We start from the raw sequence: 27562 nt of genomic DNA, 5'->3' as shown, positions 1-27562 counted from the left end.
CCCTCTTCGTAGTTTACAATTTCCATTATACCACTTTATGACAATATATACCCCTTGTTTATCTCCTACTTATAAGTGAGAATATGAGGTATTTGTTTTTCCATTCCTGAGATAATTCGCTTAGGATAATGGCTTCCAGTTCTATCCAAGTTGCTGCAAAAGACATTATTTCTTTCCTTTTTATGGCTGAGTAGTACTCCACAGTATGTGTGTGTGCATATACAGATATAGATATGCCACATTTTGTTAATCTACTCATGATTGATAGGCACTGAAGTTGGCTCCATATCTTTGCAATTGTGAATTGTGCTGCAATATTCAGGTACAGATGTCTTTTTTATAAAATGATTTTGCGTCCTTTGGGTAGATACCCAGTAGTGGGATTGCTGGATCAAATGGTAGGTCTACTAGTTTTGAGGAATCTCCATACTGCTTTTCAGAGTGGTTGTACTAATTTACATTCCCACCAACAGTGTATAAGCATTCCCTTTTCACCACATTCATGCCAACATCTATTGTTTTTCTGACTTTTTAATAATGGCTATTCTGATGGGGTAAGGTGGTATATCATTGTGGGTTTAATTTGCATTTCCCCAGTAATTAGTAATGCTGAGTATTTTTTCATATGTTTGTAAGATCCCAAAAGCAAATACAGCAACAGCAAAAATAAGTAAATGGGACTTAATTAAACCAAAAAGTTTTTGCACATCGAAGGACATAATCAACAAAGTAAATAGACAACCTACAGAATGGGAGAAAATATTTCCAAACTATATATCCAACAAAGGGCTAATATCCAGAAACTATAAAGAACTCAAACAAATCAGCAAGAAAAAAAAAACCATCAAAAAGTGGGAAAATACATGAACAGATTTTTCTTAAAAGAAAATAGAATGAGATTTTTATAAAGCTATTTAGAAGTTAAAAAAAAATACTCTTTAATGAATATTATTCAGCCATAAAAAAAGAATGAAGTACATGCTACAACACAGGTGAACTTTGGAAATATCATGCTAAGTGGAGGAAGACAGACACAAAAGGCCACATATTATACAATTCCATTTGTATGAAATACCCAGAATAGATAAATCTGTACAGACAAAAGGTAGAATAGGAGGTGCCAAGGGTTGGGTGGGGGAGGAAGAAAGAGGAGTGCGTGGGTGTCCTTTTTGGGTGATAAAAGGTCCTAGATTAAATAGTGGTGATGGTTGCTTAACATTTTGAATGTAGTTAATGCTACAAAACTGCACACTTTTAAATGGTTAAAATGGTAAGTTTTATATTATGTTTATTTTGCCATAATAAAAAAAAGATCTAATCCAAAGTAAAAAATAAACAGATAAAAAAACCCTCTTTAAGCTGGTAAAAGAAGAACAGACCAACACCAAACCCAGCAGAAGAAGTGAAATCAACAAGATCAAATCAGAACTAAACGAAACTGTAAACAGGGAAGCTATCCAGATTAATAAAACAAAAAGTTGGTTCTTTGAAAAAATAAACAAAATTGACACGCCATTGGCTAAGGTAATGAAAAGCAGAAAAGAGAAATCTCTAATAAGCTCCATTAGGAACAAAAAAAAGGATATCACAACTGATCCCAAAGAGATACAAGATATAATTTATGAATACTACAGAAATCTTTATGCACACAAACTGGAAAATGTGGAGGAAATGGACAAATTTCTAGAAACACACAGCCTCCCTAGGCTAAACCAGGAAGAAATAGATTTCCTGAATAGACTAATCTCAAGAGCTGAAATAGAAACAGCAATTAAAAATCTCCCTAAAAAGAAAAGTCCCGGTCCAGATGGTTTCACACCCAAATTTTACCACACTTACAAAGAAGAACTAGTACCTATCTTGCAGAAATTATTCCACAACATCGAGAAGAACAGAAACCTCCCTGATACCTTTTATGAAGTGAATATTACTCTGATACCAAAACCAGGAAAGGATGCAACAAAAAAGAAAACTACAGACCAATATCCCTAATGAATATGGATGCAAAAATTTTCAACAAAATCCTAGCTAACCGAATCCAGACGCTTATCAAAAAAATAATCCATTACGACCAAGTGGGCTTCATCCCAGGGATGCGGGGATGGTTCAACATATGTAAATCTATAAATGCAATTCACCATATAAACAGAAGCAAAAACAAAGACCACATGATTCTTTCAATAGATGCAGAAAAAGCTTTTGACAAAATTCAACACCCTTTCATGATACGAACACTTAAGAAAATAGGCATAGAAAGGACATACCTAAAAATGATACAAGCCATATATGACAGACGCATAGCCAACATCATACTGAATGGGGAAAAATTGAAAGCATTCCCACTTAGAACTGGAACCAGACAAGGCTGCCCACTATCTCCACTTCTATTCAACATAGTGCTGGAAGTCCTGGCTACAGCAATCAGACAGGAAAATGGAATTAAAGGTATCCAAATAGGGTCAGAAGAGATCAAACTTTCACTGTTTGCCGATGATATGATATTATATCTAGAAAACTCCAAAGATTCAGCCAAGAAACTCCTGGAACTGATCAATGAATTTAGTAAAGTCTCAGGATACAAAATCAATACACAGAAATCAGATGCATTCATATACGCCAACAACAATCTAATTGAGAACCAAATCAAAGACTCAATTCCCTTCACAATAGCAACAAAGAAATTAAAGTACCTAGGAATATACTTAACCAAGGAGGTCAAAGACCTCTACAGGGAGAACTATGAAACACTGAGGAAAGAAATAGCAGAGGATGTAAGCAGATGGAAATCCATACCATGCTCGTGGATCGGCAGACTCAACATCATTAAAATGTCTATACTACCCAAACTGATCTACAGATTCAATGCAATACCTATTAAAATCCCATCAGCATTCTTCACAGATATAGGAAAAATAATTTCACACTTCTTATGGAACCAAAGAAGACCCCGAATATCAAAAGCAATTCTAGGCAACAAAAACAAAATGGGAAGCATTAATATGCCAGATATCAAACTATACTACAAAGCTGCAGTAATTAAATCAATCTGGTATTGGCACAAAAATAGAAATATTGACCAGTGGAACAGATATAAGAATCCTGATATAAAACCATCCTCATATAGCCATCTAATCTTTGACAAAGCAGACAAAAACATACGCTGGGGAAAAGAATCCCTTTTCAATAAATGGTGCTGGGAAAACTGGATAGCCACCTGTAGAAGGCTAAAGCAGGACCCACACCTTTCACCTCTCACAAAAAGCAACTCACGCTGGATAACAGACTTAAACCTAAGGTATGAAACTATTAAAATTCTAGAGGAAAATGTTGGAAACACTCTCCTAGACATCGGCCTAGGCAAAGAGTTTATCAAGAAGTCCCCAAAGGCAATCACAGCACCAACAAAAATAAATAAATGTGACATGATTAAACTAAAAAGCTTCTGCACAGCCAAAGAAACAATAATGAAAGTAAACAGACAACCTACAGAATGGGAGAAAATTTTTGCATCCTACGCATCCGATAAGAGGGTGATAATTAGAATATACTTAGAACTCACGAAAATCAGGAAGAAAAAATCAAATAACCCTATTAAAAAGTGGGCAAAGTACTTGAACAGAAACTTTTCTAAAGAAGACAGAAGAATGGCCAACAAACATATGAAAAAATGCTCAACATCTCTAATCATCAGGGAAATGCAAATCAAAACCACAATGAGATATCACTTAACGCCAGTGAGAATAACCTTTATCCAAAAGTCTCCAAACAATAAATGCTGGTGTGGATGTGGAGAGAGAGGAACATTCCTACACTGCTGGTGGTACTGCAAACTAGTTCAACCTCTGTGGAAAGCAATATGGAGATACCTTAAAGCGATACAAGTGAATCTACCATTTGATTCAGCAATCCCATTGCTGGGCATCTACCCAAAAGATCCAATGACAGTCTACAAAAAAGACACCTGCACTCGAATGTTTACAGCAGCACAATTCATAATTGCAAGGCTGTGGAAACAGCCCAAGTGCCCATCAATCCAAGAATGGATCAATAATATGTGGTATATGTATACCATGGAGTACTATTCAGCTCTAAGAAACAATGGTGATATAGCACATCTTATATTTTCCTGGTTAGAGCTGGAACCCATATTACTAAGTGAAGTTTCCCAAGAATGGAAAAACAAGCACCACATATACTCACCAGCAAACTGGTATTAACTGAGTAGCACCTAAGTGGTCACATAGGTACTACAGTAATAGGGTATTGGGCATGTGGGAGGGGGAGGGGGGCAGGTATATACATACATAATGAGTGAGATGTGCACCATCTGGGGGATGGTCATGCTGGAGACTCAGACTTGTGGGGGGGATGGGGGAATGGGCATTTATTGAAACCTTAAAATCTGTACCCCCATAATATGCCGAAATTAAAAAAAAAAAGAAAGAAAAAAAACCAAATACTGGCCAGACACAGTGACTCATGCCTGTTACCCCAGAACTTTGGGAGACTGAGGCAGGAGAATTGCTTGAGGCCAGGAGTTTGAGATGAGCAGGAGCAATTTATCACCTCTACAAAAAACATTAAATTTAATTTAATTTAAAAATCAGCCAGGTGTAGTAGTGTATACCTGTAGTTCTAGCTACTCAGGGGGCTGGGGCAGGAAGATAGCTTGAACCCAGGAGTTGGAGGTTACAATGAGCTGTGATTGCACCACTGCATTCCTGTCTGGGCAACACAGCAAGACCCTGTCTCAAAACAAAACAAAATAAAAGGAAAAAAACCTCCAAGTACTATATAATCTCTACTACTTTAAAGATCATTTTTTATGTCATTAAATGAACAGAAGAGTGCAGATAAAAAATGTACATAGAAAACAAAGCAAAACTCTTTGCCTAACTTGCATTTGAATGTGCTTGTGGCCCACAGGCAGTCATGACCAGGAACCGTCAAAGCACAACTTACCTGGGCAAGCCTCCAAGGTCTAGGTCACTACCGATATAAGGGCCTGGACACAGAATGACCCAGAGTCCCACCTCTGAAGCCATGGATATAAAAGTCCTGGGAAGCAAAGCAACAACAATAACTTCACAGCAAAAGCTGAGGCCTAGAATCATGGCTATGTCGCTCTCCTTGTGTTCTTCTGAGGTTGGAACAGGTGGAACCCCCAACCTGGCCCACAAAAATCCATGTAGGAGACATGATCCAGGGGGACGGGGGCACAACACTCAGTAAGAAAAGGGCTCTGTCAAGGCACAAGACAGAAAGGCATTAAAGTGAAAGTCTAGAAATCCTAAACCCAACTCTTAACTCTCCCACCAAATCTACTCCTCCCTTGCATTTCCTCTACCTGTGAGTAACACCACCATCCAAGAAGCCACCTAGAGAAGAAACCCATAAATCATCTTTGCTTCTCTGTCTTCCTCACTTTCTGCTGTTAGGCACATTTGTTCTTTCTATTTAATGTTTTCAAACTTCAAATTCCTCTGCATTCCTACTGCTACTACACTGGCTCAAGAATTCATCATTTCTTACCTTAGTTATTAGAATGGTTGTCTGACCAGTTTCCTTTCTTCATTTCACCTTCTTCCAATGTTTTTCCAATTGCTATCAATACTAACATCATTAACAATAATAGAAACTAATATGTATTTTATATCAGCAGCAGGCACTACAGCTGATTCTTTTAAGTTTATTATTTTATTTGACAATTCTATGAGTAACGTATCAATATTCTCTCCACTTTGCAGGTAAGAAAATAAAAACTTAGAGCTTCATCAAAGTCACATTTTTAATAAATGGAAGAACTAAAATTAGAACTCAGGCAGAGAGCCTCCAGAAATGAAATCTTATTTACTAGGTTATGCTGCCTCTTAAAAACACTGTCAGAATGATCTTTTTAAATGCCAGTATGAACTCCCCATATTAAAATTCTTCAAAGGTTTCCCCAACACTCTCAGAATAGATTCCAGATTTTGTAGCATGATATACAAGGCCAGGGTCTGGACGTTGGCTATCTTTCCAACTCTATTTTTTGATAGTTATTCCACTAAAAACCAGTAGGTGAGCCAGACAGCATCCCTTGCACTTCCCAGAAAATACAATGTGTGCCAGAAAGTTAATCATCAAGCCCTTTCATTCCCTTTTCTTCCTGGGCGCACGGCTCAGCTACATTTCTCAGCCTCCCATGTATTTAAATGGAGCCATGGAACTGACTTCGAGCCAATAAAATGTAAACAGAAGCACTGTGTTTCAACTCCCAAAAAGGATTCTGCAGGTGTTTTCTTCCACTTGCTCACTGGATGATGATAAGCACAGTGGTTTGGAAGTTATGTGCTGAAGATGGTGAAAGCACGAGACAGAAAGACCCTGAATCCCTCCAATTATTTTTTGGAAGAGAGACATATTCTCACCAGAAATACCTATCTTAGATCCTATCTGAGTGAAAATAAACCTTTATTGTTAAAAGATTTTGAGGCTTACCTGTGGCAGCAACTATTACCACCTTAATTAATTTATAATGTTTTCTCACATCTCTGACTCTGCCCCTGCTAGACCCTTTGCCTGAAAACCACTCAGCCCCAGCTGGTTAGCTCTTGCTGCAGCTTCACTGTTGTCTTCCCTGGTCTGACCCCTGGTTTGGGCTGCAGAGCCTGAGCATGTTGTGTTGGCCTCCTTCTCTTCAGAGCGTCCTTATTCTTGAAAGCACAAAGTGTCTTATCTGTCTATCTCCAGCAACAGAGCCAATGTCTATATACATATTTCTGAATAAACAGTTATTCTACTTCCATCATGTCTTAGGAACACTGTAAATTATAGCCCAGAAATCTCCTCTTATAACTGAGGGAGCAGGTTCTTCATCATAAAGTTAACCTGGAGAACTTCTGAACCACACTGTGAGCAATAACACACCAGAGTACCAAGGTCTGTGCTCCACTGTAAATAACAGATTCACTGCTCAAGAGGAAACAAAACAACCTGAGCTCCTTGATGGCACCCAAAGCAAAAAGTAAGGAGCCCCCTATTGCTTCATCTGATCCCCACAAGTCAAATCCCTGTGTCTGGGCAATTTAAGCAATAACACATACATCAAATCCAGGTTTCCAGTGAAAGAAACTTGGTCTACTCTTGGCTCATGGAGGTTCCAGGGAACATGCCTGCAATGGGAAAGAGAGATAAATATAAGAACCGCACCCTTGACTTGACATAATTTCATGTTGGATCCTCCAGTTTTAATATAGCACCTTGGTTATCTCTACCATGAAGGAAGTTAAAGGTTTCAATAGCCAAACCTCTGTGTGTGTACTATGTATTATCTACAGAATTTCCTCCCTCTAATGCCCTGCAAAGATCCAAGTAGCCAATATTTTTCCATAATTCTAGGCTTCAGGTAAGATAGGAATGTATATAATTCTGGGGGGGATGCACCCACAGATTTTTTTCTTTTAAATGTTCATAAAAACATGTAAAAAATTTAAGTCTACATCTATAATGGCAAAAAAATCTATTATCCACAAAATAGAAAACAAATCTGAAACTTTTATAGGACTGGATGATACAATATTATTTAAATTAATAAGATGAAATCCAACAACTAACAACATAAGATTCATAATGCCCAATGTCAATTTAAAAATTACTAAACAGGCAAAGAAACAGGAAAATATGACTTGTAATTAGGGGGGAAAATCAATCAATAGAAACAAACCCAGAAATAACACATATGATGAAACTAGCAGAAAGAAATATTAAAAAGGTATGCAAATATATAGCATACCTTTAATAAGTAAAAGAAAACATGACCATAATGAGAGGGAAAATATTAAAGATATAAAAAAGAACTAAATGGAATTTCTAGATTTTAAAAAATACAATATTGAAAGTGAAAAGCACTCTGGATACTATTAACAGCAAAAGATGAAAAATTTATCTGTTATAACTAACAGCAGAGTAGACCGTAGAACAAAAGGTCAGTGAACTTTAAGACATAACAAAAGAAGGAAGCTATTGAAAATGGTAAAGAGAAGAAAAATAAGATGAAAAAAAAAAATTAAACATTCAGTCACGTGTGAAATCTTATCAAGAAATATAACGTTTATGTAATTGGAGTCCCAGAATAAGAGAGAAGCAAAAAAAATCTTTGAAGAAATAGGGCCAAAATTTTTCTAAATTTTACAAAAACTATAAACCAACAGATTCATGAATCTCAACCAACACAAGTAGAATTAAAAAAAAAACAACTATACCCTAACATATCATAATCAAATAGCTGAAAACAGGCAAAACAGAGAAAATCTTAAAAGTAGTGGAGGTAGGGGGAAATGACAAATCATGTACAGAAGAAAAAAAGATAAGAAGTACACCAGACTTGCCATCAGATAATATGTGAGTCAGAAAACAATGAAGAAATATCTTTAAAGTACTGAAATTAAAAAAAAAAAACAAAAAAACTGTTGACCTAAAATTCTACACCCAGTAAAAATCTCTCTCAAAATTGAAGATGAAAGAAATATTTCAAAAAAACCAAAGCCCAGGCCCCATTAACTAACCAGAATGAAATGAAATTTTATAATTATTTTATAGAAAATAATGAGTTAAAAATATATAAAACATATTTTCTAAACTTTCTTAATAATTCTTAAGTCAAGAGAAATTCAAAAATTTCATTTTGTAAATGTCTTTAGCCCAATAAGTCTTTCTCTATGAGTTTTCCTAAGGAAATAAGCTGATAAGTAACTTTGTACCTAACCATGTATATACAAAATTATTTACTGCAGCATTGCTTATAATAACAAAAACTGGAAATACCCTACTTTTTGGCCATATTTATTAAGTATATTATTGTTTAGACAGAGAAACGTAATAGTTAAGATTATGGGCATGAAAGTCCAATAGACCTGAATGAATCTCAGCGCTCTGCCACTTCAAAATTTAGGCAAGTTACTTAATCTCTCTAAATGTCAGTTTCCTCACTTATAAATGGGAAGAAAATAATGTATGCAAAGTTTATTACATTGCCTGACATGTGATGAGGGTTTTATAGCTAAAATGATGATGACCATGAATAATGAGAACAATAGCGAAAAAATTAGGACCAGTGCATAAAACATAATTATTTACCAATAATTAAAATGATGGTGTATGTTTATATATGTAAAATATGTAAAGATAGTAATAAGTTGTTACATGAAAAGTACATTATAAAACAACATATAGAGTGTATGCCCATTTTTGTCAAAAATACAATAAGCACGTATTACTTTTATAAGCATAAAAATGGAATATTCATTAAAAATATAGTTTTAATTTATCCTGTAAGTTAAAAATAATGTAATCTTTTTCTATTTGTCACTATTAAAAATATTACATAGTTGTAAAAATTAAACTATGTAATATTTTTTACTAGTGACAAAAGAATGTATTAATATAACCAATAAGAATTCATAGCATCAAAAACTTATTAATAATGGAAAATAAAAATGCTTCAAGCAGTCATCAACACACTAGAAAAAAGAAAGTGAAGAAATGCAATAGAAAAATTGTTCAAACTAAAGCAAAAAATATTTAGAGGAGTAAAATTTATTTCTAAAGAGCCTACTTTTAAAAAACTAATAAAATATATAAAGTTCTAGAAAAACTAATCAAGGGGAAAGGGAGCTGGAAAAGAAAAATTGAACATTCTGTGTATAGACCTGTATTTTAGAGTAAGCACATAATTCTGATAGAGAAGAAACATGAATTCCAGTTTATTAACATCAAAAGAATGACAGAATTACAAATTGCCATTTTGCAACCCCCCCAATCCACAGAAACAATTGATTTGGGAAGTGATAAACAATGAATGAAACCACTAGACTAAAGATTGATGGAGAAAAGTAGGCCACTGCCATGTGAACCCCTGATCAATCTAAGCATCACAAAAAGTGAAACCACTAAACATTATTTGTCAATAGTGATGCATTTTTTCCCCAAACATGTTGACTATATATATACCTAAGTAAAGTTCTACAGCTAACTTCTAGTTAAGAAAATCCAGAGAACAGAAGAACATGTTAAACGACATCACAAAGAAACAGACACAATGTGGAATACTCTACAGGAAAAGAATTCCAGATTCTGCACGAGTCAATGCCAGCAGGGAGACAGAAAGAAAACAGCAGTGGTCAGAACTAAGAGAGACACAAGAGAAAAACCGAAGGTGATGTGTGGAGCTGGTTTAAATGCAAATTTGAAGAAGTCAACTATAAAGAAGCATTTTTAGACAGATGAGGAAATCTGATTGTCAAAGTTTTATCTAATACCAATTAAAAATTGTTAATTATGTTAGTATTACATGGTATTGTACTTTTGTAAGAAGATGCCCATAATTTTGAGATGTATGTGAAATAAGGGTTAAAATGACACACATTTTAGAATTTGTTGTAAAATACTTTATCAAAAAAAAAAAAGATAAAAGTGGCACATCCCTAACAAACGTTGAATCTGCTTTCTGTGTGCAATTTTTGTGACAATTTTCTTAATGATACAAGACAGGGTAGAAAAGCTGAACAGACCAATAATTTAAAGAAACTTGGTGATGTTACCAAAGAACTGCTCTTCAAAAGAACCTAGCCATCCAAGTAGGGAAAGGACAGTCCTTTCAACAAATTGTGCTGGGTCAGTTGGATATCCATTTTTTTTTCTTTTAAAAATTTTATTTCAGAGTACTATGGGGGTACTGGGAAATTGTTTTTCTTCCCTTAAAGCTCACTCATCTTTGTTTACGAACATATGCACAACGGACATTTGGACATTCACTATGTACCAAACACTTTGTTTAGCAATGTGAGGAATATGAAGATGTTCTGACTTCAAGGAGAATATAACCTGCTGGAGAACATTTGGCAAGTATCATAACTTTTATGGGTTTGTTTCCCTCACCAGACCAGTGATCTCCCCAGGAGTAGAGAGGCCATGTCTCAGCCTTGATTTCTCTAAACCTGGCACATAGTGGGTGGTCAGTGAATGTCTGTTTAATGAGTAAAAGAACCCAGATGACTAAGAGAAGATGAATACAGGAAGTGCCATTAGAGAAGAAAAGGCAAGACACTAGAGATGGAAAGGAAGGGAAGACAGTGTATAAAACTGCATGGAGTTGTTCAAGCTAGGCCAATAAAAGTAGATTGAAATTTGACAGGCAAAAAGCAAATAAAAAGGTAGTATCAAGGACTAAGAAAAGCATGGGGGTACATGTGGAGAAAGGGAGGTAAGGCAGAGAACATCAGTAAGGATCTTACTGAGTTAGGTAGGCCCCACCAGCAGGGCTGGCATTGGTGCTTTGGTGGGCAGCAAGGACCGACTGAAGGTTTTAAGGAGCATGCAATAAAGCTGTCCTTGGGGATGCAGCACAAGGAGGGAGCATTTTTCTTTTCAGTGAGGAGTAGGTTTTGTGATCTCCTGACATTCTTACTGGCTCAGGACGCTGAGGTCCTGGAGTTCTGAGGGATTTGCTTTCTTTTATAAATTTGAAATGGGAATGGCTTACTGGGAGATGACGTCAGTCAAAAGAGATCCAGACCAGAAGTATTCAGGAAGGACTGAATTTACCTATGAGTAGGAGGCAGCACTGAGGCCAGAGCTTCCACGTACTGCCTAGGTAATGCAGGGTGCTTGATCGTGTGTATTGGGTAGAGTGTATTTGATCAAGTAACAGTTGCAGAGTTCACATTAGGTGCTCAGGATTGGGCATGCTGGGTGGGGGGAGGGTGCAGCTGGGGGCAGCAACTGTGATGTGATGGGGGGTGGAGGTGTGAAGCAGGCTGCTTGTCGGAGGTGTGCACATCAGCAGGTTTGCTGCAGCACCAAGCTTGTGCTCATTGGCCCAGAACATTCAAGCCTTCTCGCCCATGCTTGGGTGGGCACCTGCCAGCACAGCCCTCTGAGGAGGAGAAAGCCAGAGCAGGGCAGCTGGCTTTTATAAGCTCTTTGGTGCATTGTTGCAAAGCTGGCTTAAGCTTGTGACTGAACTAAGTTTATTGGGAAACCTGAATCCCTTCTCCCTTGTTGCTGGCTTGACAGTTGCTCTCGTTTAAACCTCATGTTTGCCTAACTTATAGCTGCTGGATATGGCCTCTTTGATTTCTGTTCTGTTGTCTTGGGTAGTGGGACAGAGACTGTTTCATCTTAAATGGATTTGGTGGCCTGTAGGTGACCCAAGCCAAGGAAGGCTGTAATGTGTGTTTTCATTGTGGTACAGGCTTGGTTTAACCAGCTCATTTGCTGCCTTCTCAATTTGGGTGCCCTGCAGCCTTCGTTGTTTTTTATTTTTTTTATTTTAGCGTATTATGGGGGTACAAGTGTTAAGGTTACGTATATTGCCCATGCCTCCCCTCCCCCCTCGAGTCAGAGCTTCAAGCGTGTCCATCCCCCAAACATTGCACATCTTACTCATTGTGTTTGTATATACCATCTCCTCCTCCCCCTCCCACCTGCCCGACACCCGATAAATGTTATTCCTATATGTCCACTTAGGTGTTGATCTATTAATAACAATTTGCTGTTGAGTAAGGCAATCACAGCAGCAACAAAAATAAATAAATGGGACCTGATCAAATTAAAAAGCTTCTGCACAGCCAAAGAAACTGTCTAGAGAACAAAGAGACAACCCACAGAATGGGAGAAAATTTTCACAAGCCTCACATCTGATAAAGGGCTGATAACTAGAATCTATTTAGAACTCAGGAAAATCAGCCAGAAAAAAATCAAACAACCCCATCAAAAAATGGGCAAAGGACATGAACACAAACTTTTCAAAAGAAGACAGAATAATGGCCAACAAACATATGAAAAAATGCTCAACATTTCTAATCATCAGGGAAATGCAAATCAAAACCACAATGAGATATCACTTAACTCCAGTGAGAATGGATATCCATTTAAAAAACAAAAACAAAAAACCCTTTACTCCATTTACAAAACCGAATTCCAGATAGATATATATGTATGTGTGTATACATATACACACAAATATGTATACACACATATATATGAAAGGTGAAACAATAAAGCTTTTAGAAGAAAATATAGGAGAATATCTCCATGACTATGGAGTAAGCAAAGATTTCCTAAACAGGAAACAAAAATATTAATCATAAAAAGAAAACATTATAAATTGATTCTATTAAAATTAAGAGCTTCTTTTAATCAAAAGGTATCATTAAAACATTAAAATGCAAGTCCACAGAGTGAAAGATGACATTTATAAGAAATATTTCTAACCAATTGTATGTATCAAAAGGATATAAGGTCTTTTCAACAAATGGTGCTGGGAAAAACAGATATCAACATGCAGTAGAATGAGGTTGGACCCTTACCTAACATCATATACAAATACTAACTCAAAATCGATCAAATACTTAAACACAGCTGAAACTATAAAACTTCTGGAATAAAACATATAGGAAAAGCTTTATGACATTGGATTTAGCAATAATTTCTTAGATGTGATACCAAAGATATAGGCAACAAAAGGAAAATAGAAAAAAATTGGACTTCGTCAAAATTTACAAATTTTGTACATGAAAGAATACTATCAACAGAGAAAAAAGGCAACTCAGAATGTGAGAAAATATTTGGAAATTGCGTATCTGATAACAGATTAATATCCAGAATATATAAAGAACTCCTACACCCCAACAACAACAAAAACAACTACTCCATTCAAAAATGAGCAAAGAAATTAAATATATATTTTTTCCAAAAAAAGAATTGCAAATGGTCAATAAGCACATGAAAAGATGTTCAACATCACTAATCATTAGGGAAATGCTAATCAAAACCACAATGAGCTACCACTTCACATCCATTAGGATGACTATTATTTAAATGAAAGGACAGAAAAGTATTGGCATGGATGTGGAGAAACTGTAGCACTTGTGCCTTGCTGGTGGAAATATAAAATAGTATAACTACTGAGGAAAATAGTATGACGATTCCTTAAAAAATTAAACACAGAATTACAATCTGATTCAACAATTCCACTTTTGGATATATATACAAAAAACTGAAAGCAAGGACTCAGATATTTGCATACCAATGTTTGCAATAGGCAAAAGATGGAAACAACCCACATGTCCATCAATGAATTAAAAATATAGTATATGCATATACTAAAATATTATTCAAATTTAAAGAAATAAAAATTCTGATACATGTTATAACATGGATCAACCTAGAAGACATTATGCTAAGTAAAATAAACCAGACATAAAAGGACAGATATTATATGATACCATTTATATGAAGTATATAGAATAGGCAAGTTCATAGAAACAGAAAGTAGAACAGTGGCTACTAGGGACTGGAAGGAGAGGAAAATGGGGAGTTATAGTTTAATGAGTACAGGGTTTCAGTATAGGATGATGAACAATTTCTGGATATGGGTAGTGCGGATGGTTGCACAACAGTGTGAATGTATTTAATGCCAATGACTTAGGAAACTCTTTGGAAACTTTTGAAAACTTACTGGCATTATTTACTAAAGCTGAACATATACCTATCCATAATGTTCATTACTAGACATATGTCCAACATAAATGTTTAAATATACAGTTACCTGCTATATTCATGGGTTCTGCATCTGTGGATTCAACTAACTACAGATTGAAAATATTTGGAAAAAAAAATTCCACTAAGTTCCAAAAAACAAAACTTAAATTTCCCACGTGTGGAGTACTACATTGAATCCACACAAATGAAGTGATGTATAGGCATTGTATTAGGCATTATGAGTAATCTAGAGATGATTCAAAGTACACAGGAGGATATGGGTAGGTTATTTGCAAATACTACACCATTTTACATCAGGGACTTGAGTTTCCAAGGAGTATGTTAACCACAGGCGTCCTGGAACCAATCCCCCATGGATATCGAGGGACAACTGTGCTCACAAAAAGATCAGATTGCACATGGCAGCACTATTTATAATAGCTAAAAAGTAAAAATAACCCGAATGTCTACCCACAAGACAAATACATTTTGGTATGATTATCAACAAAATTCCTTTCCTATAGTTAAGAGAATGAAAAAAACTACAATATGGCAATATGGATGAATCTCACAAAAGATACCATGCACAAAAGAATACATATTACTTGATTCCATTTATATAAAGTTCAAAAATAGACCAAAGTCATACATGTGTGAAAAAATGAGTCTTAGTTACCTTTTAGAAAAGGGTCATGAGCGGGAGGGAGCAAGAGAGAGGATCTAAGATATTGGCACTTGACAATGCTTTTGGTGCTAAATACAGGAGTATGTGTACTTCACAAAAATTCATTGAGCTACATACTTATATTCTGTATACTTGTTAAACCTCAAAATATTGCTTTAAAATTAAAATTAGAATAAAGAAGAATGGGGGAAAAATTAATTAAGAACATTCACTACCAGTAAGGATGTACTAGGCAACTTGGACCAAACCCCCTAATGAGGAAAACTAGGAAAAATGAATATATTTTTCTTTAATTGCAAGAAGGCATCAAAGACTTACAGTGTCTGGTCCAACAAGTAAAGAGCCTGTAAGTTTTCATTCCCATCTTTACAACAAGAAGAAGCTGAAAAAATTGAAAATAAACAACTATTATCCATCAGAGAAGTGATCTCAGAGGAATGTGCTACACCTAAAACTGGAGAGACACACAGTTTAATGTTAATTCTATGTGTCAACTCGACTGGCCCATGGGCTACCAAGACATTTGGTCAAAGATTATTCTGGGTGTGTCTGTGAGGCTGCTTCTGGATGTGGTTAACATTTGAGTCAATAGACTGAGTAAGCAGATTGAGCGCCCTAACGTGGGTGGGCCTCACCCAATCAATAGAAGACCTGACTAGAACAAAAAGGCTGAATAAGAGAGAACTTCTCAGGCCAACTACTTGAGATGGATGTTGTAACATAGATGCGATGAGACTACCAGAAGGAAAAGAAAGAGAGAAAGAAAAGACAAATATGTGAAGTAATAATGCCTTTGAATTTTCCAAAATTAATGACAGACAACAAACTACAAATCTAGCAAGTGCAGAGAACACCAAATAGAATAGGTATTTTAAAATCTATACCTGGGTATATTATATTCAAACTGCAGAAAATCAAAGACAAGGAGAAGCCAGAGGAAAAAATTTCTTATCTACAGAGAAAAATGTCATAATTACATCAGACTTCCCTTTAGAAACCAAGCAAGCAAGAAGAGAGAAGAGTGAAATATTTAAAGTTGTTAAGAAAAAAAAATCTCACCAAAGTAGAATTCTGCATCTAGTGAAATTATCCTTCAAAAGTAAAGAAGAAATAAAGACTTTCTTAGGAAAAAAGTTGAGGAAATTAGTGGCCAGTTGACCTGTCTTCCAAGAAGTACTTTTTTTTTTTTTGAGACCGAGTCTCGCTTAATTGCCCAGGCTAGAGTGAGTGCCGTGGCATCAGCCTTGCTCACAGCAACCTCAAACTCCTGGGCTCAAGCAATCCTCCTGCCTCAGCCTCCCCAGTAGCTGGGACTACAGGCATGCGCCACCATGCCCGGCTAATTTTTTCTATATATATCAGATGGCCAATTAATTTCTTTCTATTTTTTTTATAGTAGAGACGGGGTCTCACTCTTGCTCAGGGTGGTTTCGAACTCCTGACCTCGAGCGATCCGCCCGCCTCAGCCTCCCAAAGTGCTGGGATTACAGGCGTGAGCCACCGTGCCCGGCTCCAAGAAGTACTTTTTAAAAAGTTCTTCAGAGAGCTGGAAAATGATACAGGTGAGAAACTTGGATCTACAGAGAGAAAGGAAGAGTGTTAAGAGAACGAATAAACGAAAGTAAAATAAAATCTTTCATTTTCTTATTTCTAATTATCTAAAAGATAAGTCTGTTCAAAATAATAATAGCAATAATGAATTTAGTTATTATAGCTTATAAATAAGTGAAATAAATGACAAGATTGTTATAAGAGGGGGCCGGAAGCAGTGGCTCACACCTCTAATCCTAGCACTCTCGGAGGCTGAGGCAGGCAGATTGTTTGAGCTCAGGAGTTCGAGACCAGCCTAAGCAAGAGCGAGATCCCATCTCTACTAAAAATAGAAAAGAAATTAGCTGGACAACTAAAAAAAAAAAAAAAAAATATATATATATATATATAAAATTAGCTAGGCATGGTGGCACATGCCTATAGTCCCAGCTACTCGAGAGACTGAGGCAGTAGGATCGCTGGAGCCCAGGAGTCTGAGGTTGCTGTGAGCTAGGCTGATGCCATGGCACTCTAGCCTGGGCAACAGAGAGAGACTCTGTCTCAAAAAAAAATAGATTGTTATAAGAGGACAGGAAGGAAAAATGGGGATGCTCTAAGGTACTTGTACTACCCATAAAATGAAATAGTGCTATTTGAAAATAGATTTAGATTGGCTGTAAAGTGCCAATTCTAGGACAAACACAAAATTTTTTAAACATGTATAATTGACATGCTAATAGAGGAAAGAAAAAGGAATCATATAAAATGTTCAATTAAAACCAGAGAAGGCAGAAAAAGGGTAGAACATAGAAAAAGAAAAAACAAATAGAAACAGTTATAAATATGATGGTTATTATTCAACTATATCAATAGTCACTTTAAATGTAAATGGTCTAGACATGCCAGTTATAATAATAGAGATTATCAGAATAGATTTTTTTAAAGGCCCAACTATATGCTATTTATAAGAAACTCACTTTAATATAAAGACACAAATGAAAAGTCAAGGGATGAAGAAAGATATTCCATGCTAACACTAATCAAAAGAAAGCTAGAGTAACTACATTAATTTCAGAAAAATCAGAGTTTAGTGCAAGGAAAATCATTATGGAAGAGAGGGGCATTACATAATGATAAAGGTGTTCAATTCTCCAAGCAAACTTAGTCCTTAATGTATATTACATCTACAGAGTATAAAAATATGAGAGACAAAACAGAACTTCAAATAGAAATAGACTAACTCAATATTACATTCAATATTACATTACAACATCCTCTCTCGATAATATACACATGCAGCAGACAGAAAATCAGTAAAGGTATAGTTGCACTGAACGGTACCCTCAATTAAATGGATTGAATTGACATACATATTAATAGAATATCTTATCCCACAACAGCAGAATACATATACATTCTTCTCAATTTTACACGGAACTTTCACCAAAACATTCTGAGCCATAAAACATACCTTAACAAAGTTAAAAGAATAGATATCATAGAAAGTATGCTCTTAGGGCACAATTGAATTAAATAAGAAGTCAATTACAGGAAGACAGCTAGCACACTCTAAAATATTTGGAGACTGAACAACATATTTCTAAATAACACATGAGTTAAAGAAGAAGTGTCAAGAGAAATTTAAAACTATTTTGAAGTAAATGAAATGAAAACACAACCCATCCAAATTAGTGAGATAACAGCATAAGGAATACTTCTAACTAATTCTATGAGGACAGCATTATCCTAATACAAAAACCAGATAATGGCATTAAAAGAAAACTATAGACCAATATCTCTCATGAACATAGATGCAAAAATATTTAATAAAATATTATGAAATTGAATCCAAAAATGTATAAAAGTAATTCTTTACCAGAACCAAGTGGGATTTATTCCAAGTATATAAGTCTAGTTCAATATTTGGAAATCAAAATATAACCCATCACATCAACAAACTAAAGAAGAAAAATCACATGATTATATCAATAGATACAGGAAAAGTATTTGACAAAATCCAATACCCATTCACAATAAAAACTCTCAGCAAACTAGAAATAGAGAACTTCTTCAACTAGATAAAGAATACATACAAAAAACCTACAGCTAACACCATTCTTAATGGTAAGAAACTAGAAACTTTCCCACTAAGATCAGGAAAAAGGCAAAGATGGCTCCACTTACTACAGCTTTTCAACATTGTACTGAAAGTCCTAGACAATGGATTATGACTTTATGATTATAAAACGATATACGAAGTATACAAACTGGGAAGAAAGAAATAATACTTTATTTATTCACAGATGACATGATTGTCTCTATACAAATTCTTAAAGAATCAACCAAAAAATTCCTGTACCTAATAAGAGATTATAACAAAGTTGTAGAATACAAAATTAATATACAAAAATCAATCACTCTTCTGTATAGCAGTCCTGAAAAATTGGAAGGCTGAAATTACCCGACTTCAAGACCTACTATAAAGCTATAGCAATCAAAATAGTGTAGTATTCATAAAAGAAGAGACAATATATCAATGAAACTGAATAGACAGCCCAGTAATAGTCCCATACAATTACAGTCCTCTGATCTTTGAGAAAGGAGCGAAGACAATATAATGAAGCAAAGACAGTCTTTTCAACAAATGGGCTGGAACAATTGAACATCTACCGTGTTTCCTTGAAAATAAGACCTATCCATAAAATAAGCCCTAGCAGGATTTCTAAGCATTTGAGCAATATAAGCCCTACCCCGAAAATAAGACCTAGTGATGGGCGTGGCTACGCAGCACATCTGCACAACCCATGCATTTCGTTGCCCAGCAGTAAAGAAGATGAGCAGCCCTTCTCATCTGCCCCATGAGAGCTCTATGGCTCAACATGAGAGACTGGGGTCAATGGTTCTAAAGGAAATAGAGTCGCAAGAAATTCAGGAAGGAATTCAGGGTTTGGAGAGTTATGATGATGTTCCAGAAGACGGCGACTTAACTATATTTGAATAAATGTAGATTGTTGTACTGTACTTAAAAAAATAACATATCCCCTGAAAATAAGCCCTAGGGTGTCTTCTTGAGGAAAAATAAATATAAGACCCTGTCTTATTTTTGGGGAAACATGGTATACATATCAAAAAAAAAAAAAACAAGAATCTAGATACATCCCTTAAACCCTTCACAAAACTAACTCAAAAAACAAGATGTCCTTGGGTTAGGCAATGACTTTTTAGACACAACACTGAGAGCATGGGGCATAAAATAAATAATTGATAAGTTGGACTTAACATTAGAATTAAAAATTTCTGCTCTAAAAAAAAGCACTGTCAAGGAAATGAGAAGACAAGCTACAAACTGGGAGACAATATTTGCAAAAGACATATCTAACAATGGACTATTATCTAAAAGATATAAAGAACTCTTAACACTTAACAATAAGAAAACTAACAACCTGATTAAAAAATGAGTAAAAGATCTGAACAGATGCCTCGTGTAAGAAGATATAGAGAATATGAAAAGATGTTTAACATTGTATGTCCCCGGAGAATTGTAAATTAGAACAAGGATGAGATAACACTACACACCTATTAGAATAGACAAAATCCACAACACTGACATCATCAAATGCTAGGAGGGATATGGAATAGGAAACTACTCCTAGGGGGAATGGTAAAGCCACTTTGGAAGAGAGTTTGGCAGTTTCTTACAAACTTAGGCATACTTTTACTCTATAATCCTTGATATCTACCCAAATGAGTTGAAAACTTATGTCCACACAAAAATCTAAACACAGATTTGTATAGCAGCTTTATTCAATATAATTGCCCAAACTTGGAAGCAACCAAGATGTCCTTCAATGGTGAATGGATAAATAAACTATGGTATATTTAGACAATGGAATTTATTCAGCAGTAAAAAGAAATAAGCTATCAAGTCATGAAAAGACATAGAAGAAATTCAAATGCATATTACTAAGTGAGAGAAGCCAATCTGAAAAGGCTATATACTATATGATGCCAACTACATAACATTCTGAAAAGGCAAAGCCATGGAGACATTAAAAAGATCAGTGGTTGCCAGGGGTTACGGGGGAGGCAGTGATGAATAAGCAGGACACAGAGGATTTTTAGGGCAGTTAAATTATTCTGATCATACTGTAATGCTAGATACATGCCATTATGCATTTGTTAAAATCTATAGAATTATATACCACCAAAAGTGAACCCTAATGTAAACTATGTATGGGTGATAATGATGTGTCAATGTAGGTTCATGGATTATAACAAATATACCACTCTGATGGCAGATATATAGGAACCGTCTGTACTTTCTGCTAAATTTTTCAGTAAATCTAAAACTACTCTAAAAAATAATGTTTATTAAAAAAACTAGAATCCTTCAATTCCTCAAAGCAATTAAATAAAAGGATATATTATTCTCCAAGAAGCACCAATTAGTCTGATAGCTTACTTCACAACAGAAACAATGAAAATCTGAAGGCGGCAGTTGAAAGAAAACACCTATCAACCTCGAATTTTATACTAGTAAAAATATTGCTCAGAAACAATAGGGTAACAAGATCACTTTCAGATTAAAAAAAGAAAAGCTGAGAACTCTGTTACCAGCATATCTACAATAAAGAAAAATAAAAAACATATTTTTCATGTGGAAGGAAAATGGTCCCAGAACAACAATAATAATAATGTCTTGTTATTTAGAATTAAAATATATAGCAACAAAAGCTTATCCACCAGAATGGAAGTAACAGCAGATAAAGTTCTCTAAGGTTTTAGCATTAAATAAGGTGGGTAAAAGTACAAGGGAGTATTAGTTGTTGATAAATAAAGGATGCATGTTCTAAACTCTCAAGTATCCGGTAAAAGAATATATATCTCTCAAGCTAACAGAGGAAAGGAAATGGAACAATTAGAAAAATTAACCTATCATTCCAAAACAAGACAATACTTCCTAGAAACAGCAAATAAAATTATTTGGCCAATAAAAGGCTAAGAAAGGAAACCAGCCTATCAGACATCATAAAACTAGAAACCCAATATTGTATTTAAAAAGGGGGGGGGAAACAAACACATCAAAATATAAAGGTGCAATAATTAATAGTTTTATGATGGTATAAGAATTAATACAATATAACACAACCAATAATAGCCTGGAAATAAAAGCGATCATTGTGTTCTCTAACACTGGTCAAGATCCGCTGGCCCTGAAGCAAAGTTTTTGTGCACCCATAGTGAAAAGTTTTAATAATTAAAAACCTGTCCAAGACTGAATGAAAATCAACTCAGACTGAGAAAGAAAAACGAGCCTTGCCATTTTCAGTCTGGGAAGCAGACACAGCTAAAGCCAGATGAAAAGTTAACAGGACACACAGTTTCTTCCAAGGTTGTGTAGCAGTTGTAAATCACCATAGCCCCTCTGTGATGACCATCACTTTCTCACCAGTGACACCCCCACACCCTCTTGCTACATCCATCTATTTCCAGGGAGACTCAATTACTAAACTGCCTTTATCTCATGCCAGAACCCAACCCTAGTTAATCCCCATTTCTTCTAATCCTACATCAGAAACAGCAACCAATGCAAAATTTATCTCTGCTTTTCTTAGACTGCCCTCAGAACCCTTTAGCTAGAACCTAACTTTCCAAAAGTCCTCCCCACCTTTGTTGAGACTCACTGCCTCCCTGCAAGTCAGCAAATCTGATTTTGTCAAATTATAAGTTCGTGCCTCTGAGCCTTTGGATGATTAGCTGTAAACAGTATTTTTTTAAATAAAGGTAATGCAGTTTTTTTTAACAATGCTAAATTTCTTCAATGCATAAACTGTCTTTATTATATGATAATGATCTCCTACCTCTTTGGTAGGAGAATCTCTTTTGCTAGAAGAGATTCATAAACTAGATTTTATAAACTAGAATCACTTCTAGTTTATGAAATAACAGTAGTACTTCATTTTTCTAAGCAAGAATACTAAAAATAAACAAATAAAAACTTGGCAGCCCTACTAAAAGAACACAAATGATTTTGAAATTTTAATAGTTCCTGAGATTTCCATGTCTGTGAACACTGTCATATAAAACAATGAGAAAAAAATAGGAAAGATGATTTTTAAAAGGTATTATGACAATTCGGGGGTTGGGGGGAGGAATGCTTTAAAACACTATCCCCATCACTTACCAAATGACACTCCAGATATTTTTTTTCGAAGCCCATGTTTAAAAAATCAAACCATTGAAAAAGAAGACATGACTAAAAATGACTATCAAAACAATAATTGATAAGCAATTTCCAAGCTTAGAAGGATAAAGAGAAATCATTTATTTTCTTTAATTTCAGCTTCTGAAAATGAGGACAATTCTATGACTTGCCAGGCCTTGTTCTCAATGAAACTCATATTCAAAGACAAGATTTTCTAAAATAGTGTCTCCTCCTGGGACTCGTCAGTGCTACTGTGACTCCTATGGCAAGTGAGGTTATACAAGGAGGCATAAGGCTGGCGTTCCAAGCCTCTTTAGTAGTTGACCACCTGGGCTACAGTCATCTGTACTTGCTGCTGCCTCTGAAAGTTGGAATCTTGCATCCTGATACTTGTATACTGATTCTTTTTAGACAGAGGCCTTTCAGAGGAAGTGGAGCAAGTTCTTCCTACAAAAGATTCTCAGCATATCAAGTGAAGACCCAGAAATCCTAAGAAAACAAAGTACTGAAATGATCAATCTCTACACTGGTTTAATAAAGTTTCAGAACTAGGAATTCCAACTACAAATCTTAATTACTAAGGAACAGCACTCACGTGGTGAGGGTGTTGAAGCCACAGGCCTTTAACTTCAGCAAGCTGTCTCTCCAGTAACCCCTGGGCACCCGGAAATAGTGCACAGTGCCTGCTACGATCAGGAATGGAAAGCCTTCTAGCGTGAAGTTTGAGCCCCTAACTTTCAGACCCACTCTGCGGATCTTTAGCTGAGAGGGGGTCAGGTGAGTTTGGTTAATCCTGCAAGGACAAATGAGGTACATGAAGTTCTAGAGATGTTACCCATGAGACTTAGGATGAGCAGATAAGAAAAGCCTTTCCTCCAGGGGCCCCAGGCATACCTCCAGCAGAAAGAAAACCCTTCCCAGTCCTTCCTTCTCAAACATACCTGGGGGAGAGGTCATGGTGGAGCTGAGACATCACTGAAAAGGCTGAAGACAGGCACAGGATGTACTCGAGTCTCACCAGGAAGGCCCACATGCTAAACAGACAGGACAAACTAGAGGTCAGAGAGACACTCAAGAGGGAGGTAAGAAGACAGCTGGGAACTGAGAGAGGCCTTGGCCTTAGGAGATGGTGGGGACAATGGAGGTGGCCTCATTTAGAAGGCAGAATTTGTCCCTTAATTTTGTACCACCTGGAATCATGACAGACAGCATCCCAAGGCCATGTCTGCTGACTGGAGGGAGAAGAGCTGCACAGAAGAGTCTCCTGCTAAATAACTGGGTCTTCACATACCAGATGCATTTCAGAGAAGATTAAGCATTGAAGGACAGCTTTGCGACATAACAGAATAATCTCTGAGAAACCTGACATAGACATTCAGCTGCTAAAGAATGAACTCCAGTGATCTGCTGCTTAGCAGAGAACACTGACTGTTAGGATATAGAAGGATTTCCTCCACAGCGGGGCCCAATTCCTATCTCCAACCCAGCTTCCACTTCTCTGCTACTGTAGGGTGCCATCCCATGAATTCCCAGAACACAGCTTATCGTTTGTGCGGCCCGCGATTGTCTTTATGCCGCTCGCCATGGGCAGGGCTCCTTGTTGTTTAAGAAATGCTCCCAGCCAGGTGGACCTGAACGGCCAGGTCAGGAGGGTAGCAGGCACGGAGCAGCACCCTGCCGGGGCGTGGCCGCATCCCAGCACCCAGAGCCCAAAGGTCCTAGGGCTCAGCACGTTTCTGAACACATGCGTGAGTTGCCAGAATCACTAAAACATCTATGGCGCCTCCGTTATCTTCAGCTGTACATCCGCTTAGACTATTACCCTAGGCCGCGCTGGGGCGGGCACAAGTTCGGAAAACCACAGGAAAAATAGAATGCGGGACAGAGGACCAACAAAAGACACACTGGGAAAGAAGTGCGTGCACTTCTCCGGGCAGGCCCTGGGGGGGCTCCAGGAGTCGAGGCTGGGTTCGGAGGCGCTCCAGCAGAGACGGCCGGAGAAGAGGGACGCCGCGGAGCCTCAGGGGTACGCGAAGGGGGCCTCGGCGAGAAAGAGCCTGGACGTGAGGCGACTCCACTGAGAGCCCGAGGGGCACCGTCTCGGCCGAGCGGGCCTGGGGCTGGGAGGGAGCCACAGCGCGGCAGGCTTTCAGGAGTCGGGACGCTGCGGGGCGTCGGGGCCGAGCGGAGCCGGCCAGCGCCCACCTCATCCTGCGCCAGACTCCGCCAGACTCCGCCAGACCGCGCCAGACCGCGCCAGACCCCGCCAGACCGCGCCAGACCCCGCCAGACCGCGCCAGACCGCGCCAGACTCCGCCAGACCCCGCCAGACTCCGCCAGACCGCGCAGCTCCGGCTCGGCGCAGCCGCCTCCGCGGACGCCGACGGAGAACTGCGGCCCGACCCCAGCAGCCCCGCCCTCCGACGCCCTCCCCGGGCCCACCCCAGCCCGGAAAGACGCGCCCTACCCCGGCGGCCGGATCCCCACCCCTCGCCTAGCCCCGCCGGGCAGGCCCTCCCCTCCTCGCGCGCCCTGGACCCGCCGGCCTGCGCCCGGCGGCACGCCCCACGGCACGCCTCCTCCAGTCCTCTGCCCGCACCGCGGAACAGCTGGAAGCTCGATTGATCTGTAGGAAGTTCTGCGACCAGTAATTTCTCTGTCATATAGCTTTTTACAATTGAATAGTTGCATTTTTTTTTTTATCTCTCTCTTTTCTCCTTGTTTTTTAAACCTCCTTTTTACTCTGGGTGCTGCTCCTGAAATATATCAGAGGAAATACTCTTTTAAAAATCTGCTCCACTAATGGAATTTGACCATTATGGTAATTTCTGAATTTACAACTATCACATTACTTCCGGCTGTTTCCCAGCAGCTTCTTCCCTCCCTGCTGCTGTCCTGACTTGCAGGCACTGTGCTTTCACTGGTAATCTCTTCCTTCTGCCCACTTAATTGAAACGCGCACTAAACGGCCCCATGCACTGCTGTCAAAGTCTGGAAACCTCTAGGGTACCTTCTCAACAGCCCTTTCACAACAGATTCAGTCTTCTCTTTCCATTCCCTGACGTTATCTTGACTGACACGTACATCCAGGACAACGCCCCTTTGAAATATTAATACCAGGTATCTTCCTAAGACTGCTTCATCTGCCAAACTATAGAACCACATACCAACCTCACTAGCGGGCAAACATATTCCATCTCCAAGATACACAATTCTAAACTTTGCCTTTCTGGCCACAGTTACTTTCCTCACCGTCTCTCCCAACCTGCTCTCCACCAGCCTTTGAGTTTCCAGGCTTCTAATCCCTCTCATTGTCCCCAGTTTATCACTCTCATTCTGGCTTTCTACTGTGTTCTGCTGTCTCAAAAATATACCTCCTCCCTTGTCAGAAACTATTTCCTTAACCCCATACAACCCTACTTTGCTAAGACTCAAATTTTAGTAAGAAACCAATCTGCTTTCTCCTTCCTCTGCCCCTGTGAGCCAGAATGGGGAAGGTCCTAAAGCCACATAGTTGCTTAGCCCAAGCAGCAGGGTTTCTAGTCTTGGGCAATGCTTTAAATGTCCCCATGTGCATGCATGTAAAAGACAGTCTATTAGGTAGGGTGGCCAACAAAAGCATCAAAAGAAGGTGACATGTGTAGGCACCTTTAATTAGTGAGGGAGTGAGCCTTTCATACATGGGCAAGCTTCTGGGCTGAGGGAACTGCCAGCACACAGGCCCTGAGGCAGGACTGCTCCTGAGGCAGGAGGGAGTTTGAGAAAGCCACAGAGGCGTGAAGAGAGATGAGGCTCCAGTGCCAACCAGTAGGCTGACAAGAACAGAGAGGCTAATGAGCCGGTGAGCTCAGGATGGCCTTGGAAAGCAGGAGAGGTTGTTAACTTCTGTTCTGAGTGAGCTGGAAGCGTTTGGAGCATTTTGAGCCAAGGAGTGACACAATATGACTTGCATTGAAATCTCTCAGTTTATGGGTGCAATGTATTAAAATCTCCAACTATTATTGTGGATATGTCAATTTCTACGTAATTGTTGTTAATTTTTGCTTTATATATTTGAATCTTTATTATTTTCCTAGTGAATTTTTTTTTATCATTTCCTGGTAACACTCTTTATCACTAATAATGGTTTTTTCTTCTTTTTTTTATTTCAGGAAATTATAGGGGTACAAACAATTTGGTTACATGTTATGACTTTGCCACATCCTAACTATGATTTGAAATGTGCCCTCCCCCCCCCACAATGCTCACCACGTCCATTAGTTGTGAATTTACCCAACCCCAACCTCTCTACCTCCAAAAATATTACTGCCGTGTGAGCACCTTAGTGTTAGTTAGTGCCAGTTTGTGCCATCAGTTAGTGCCAGTTTGTTAGGGCCATCTAACTGTGCCATCAGTTAGTGCCAGTTTGTTAGGGCCATCTAACTGTGCCATCAGTTAGTGCCAGTTTGTTAGGGCCATCTAACTGTGCCATCAGTTAGTGCCAGTTTGTTAGGGCCATCTAACTGTGCCATCAGTTAGTGCCAGTTTGATGACAAGTACATGTGGTACCTCCTATTCTTCCATTCTTGTGATACCTCACTTCGGAGGATGGGCTCAAGCTCTATCCAGAAAAATATAAG

General features: G+C 37.8%; 1 protein-coding gene across 4 annotated transcripts in view; it reads right to left on the bottom strand.

Moving 5' to 3' along the window:
- LOC105857301 (beta-galactosidase-1-like protein 2) overlaps positions 1-25332 on the bottom strand; it is a 53428-nt gene extending 28096 nt beyond the window's left edge. For 3 of the 4 annotated variants that reach the window (XR_012919015.1, XM_076002665.1, XM_076002666.1), the window contains exons 1-5: positions 25149-25332; positions 23885-23977; positions 23539-23736; positions 7086-7154; positions 4963-5058 (exon numbers count right to left, since the gene is read on the bottom strand). Coding sequence is in view for 3 of the 4 variants with exons in the window: in XM_076002665.1 (XP_075858780.1) it covers positions 4963-5058; positions 7086-7154; positions 23539-23736; positions 23885-23977; positions 25149-25153 (461 nt within the window). In the remaining variant the exon portion in view is untranslated. The remainder of the gene's footprint in view (positions 1-4962; positions 5059-7085; positions 7155-23538; positions 23737-23884; positions 23978-25148) is intronic. The other variant, XM_076002667.1, reaches the window with a different exon arrangement.
- Positions 25333-27562: the final 2230 nt, after the last annotated feature.

This window comes from Microcebus murinus, chromosome 4 (assembly GCF_040939455.1).
Source record: "Microcebus murinus isolate Inina chromosome 4, M.murinus_Inina_mat1.0, whole genome shotgun sequence".
NCBI lineage: Eukaryota > Metazoa > Chordata > Mammalia > Primates > Cheirogaleidae > Microcebus > Microcebus murinus.
The sequence above is the reverse complement of the archived record's forward strand: the minus strand, read 5'-3'. Positions and strand labels throughout refer to the sequence as shown.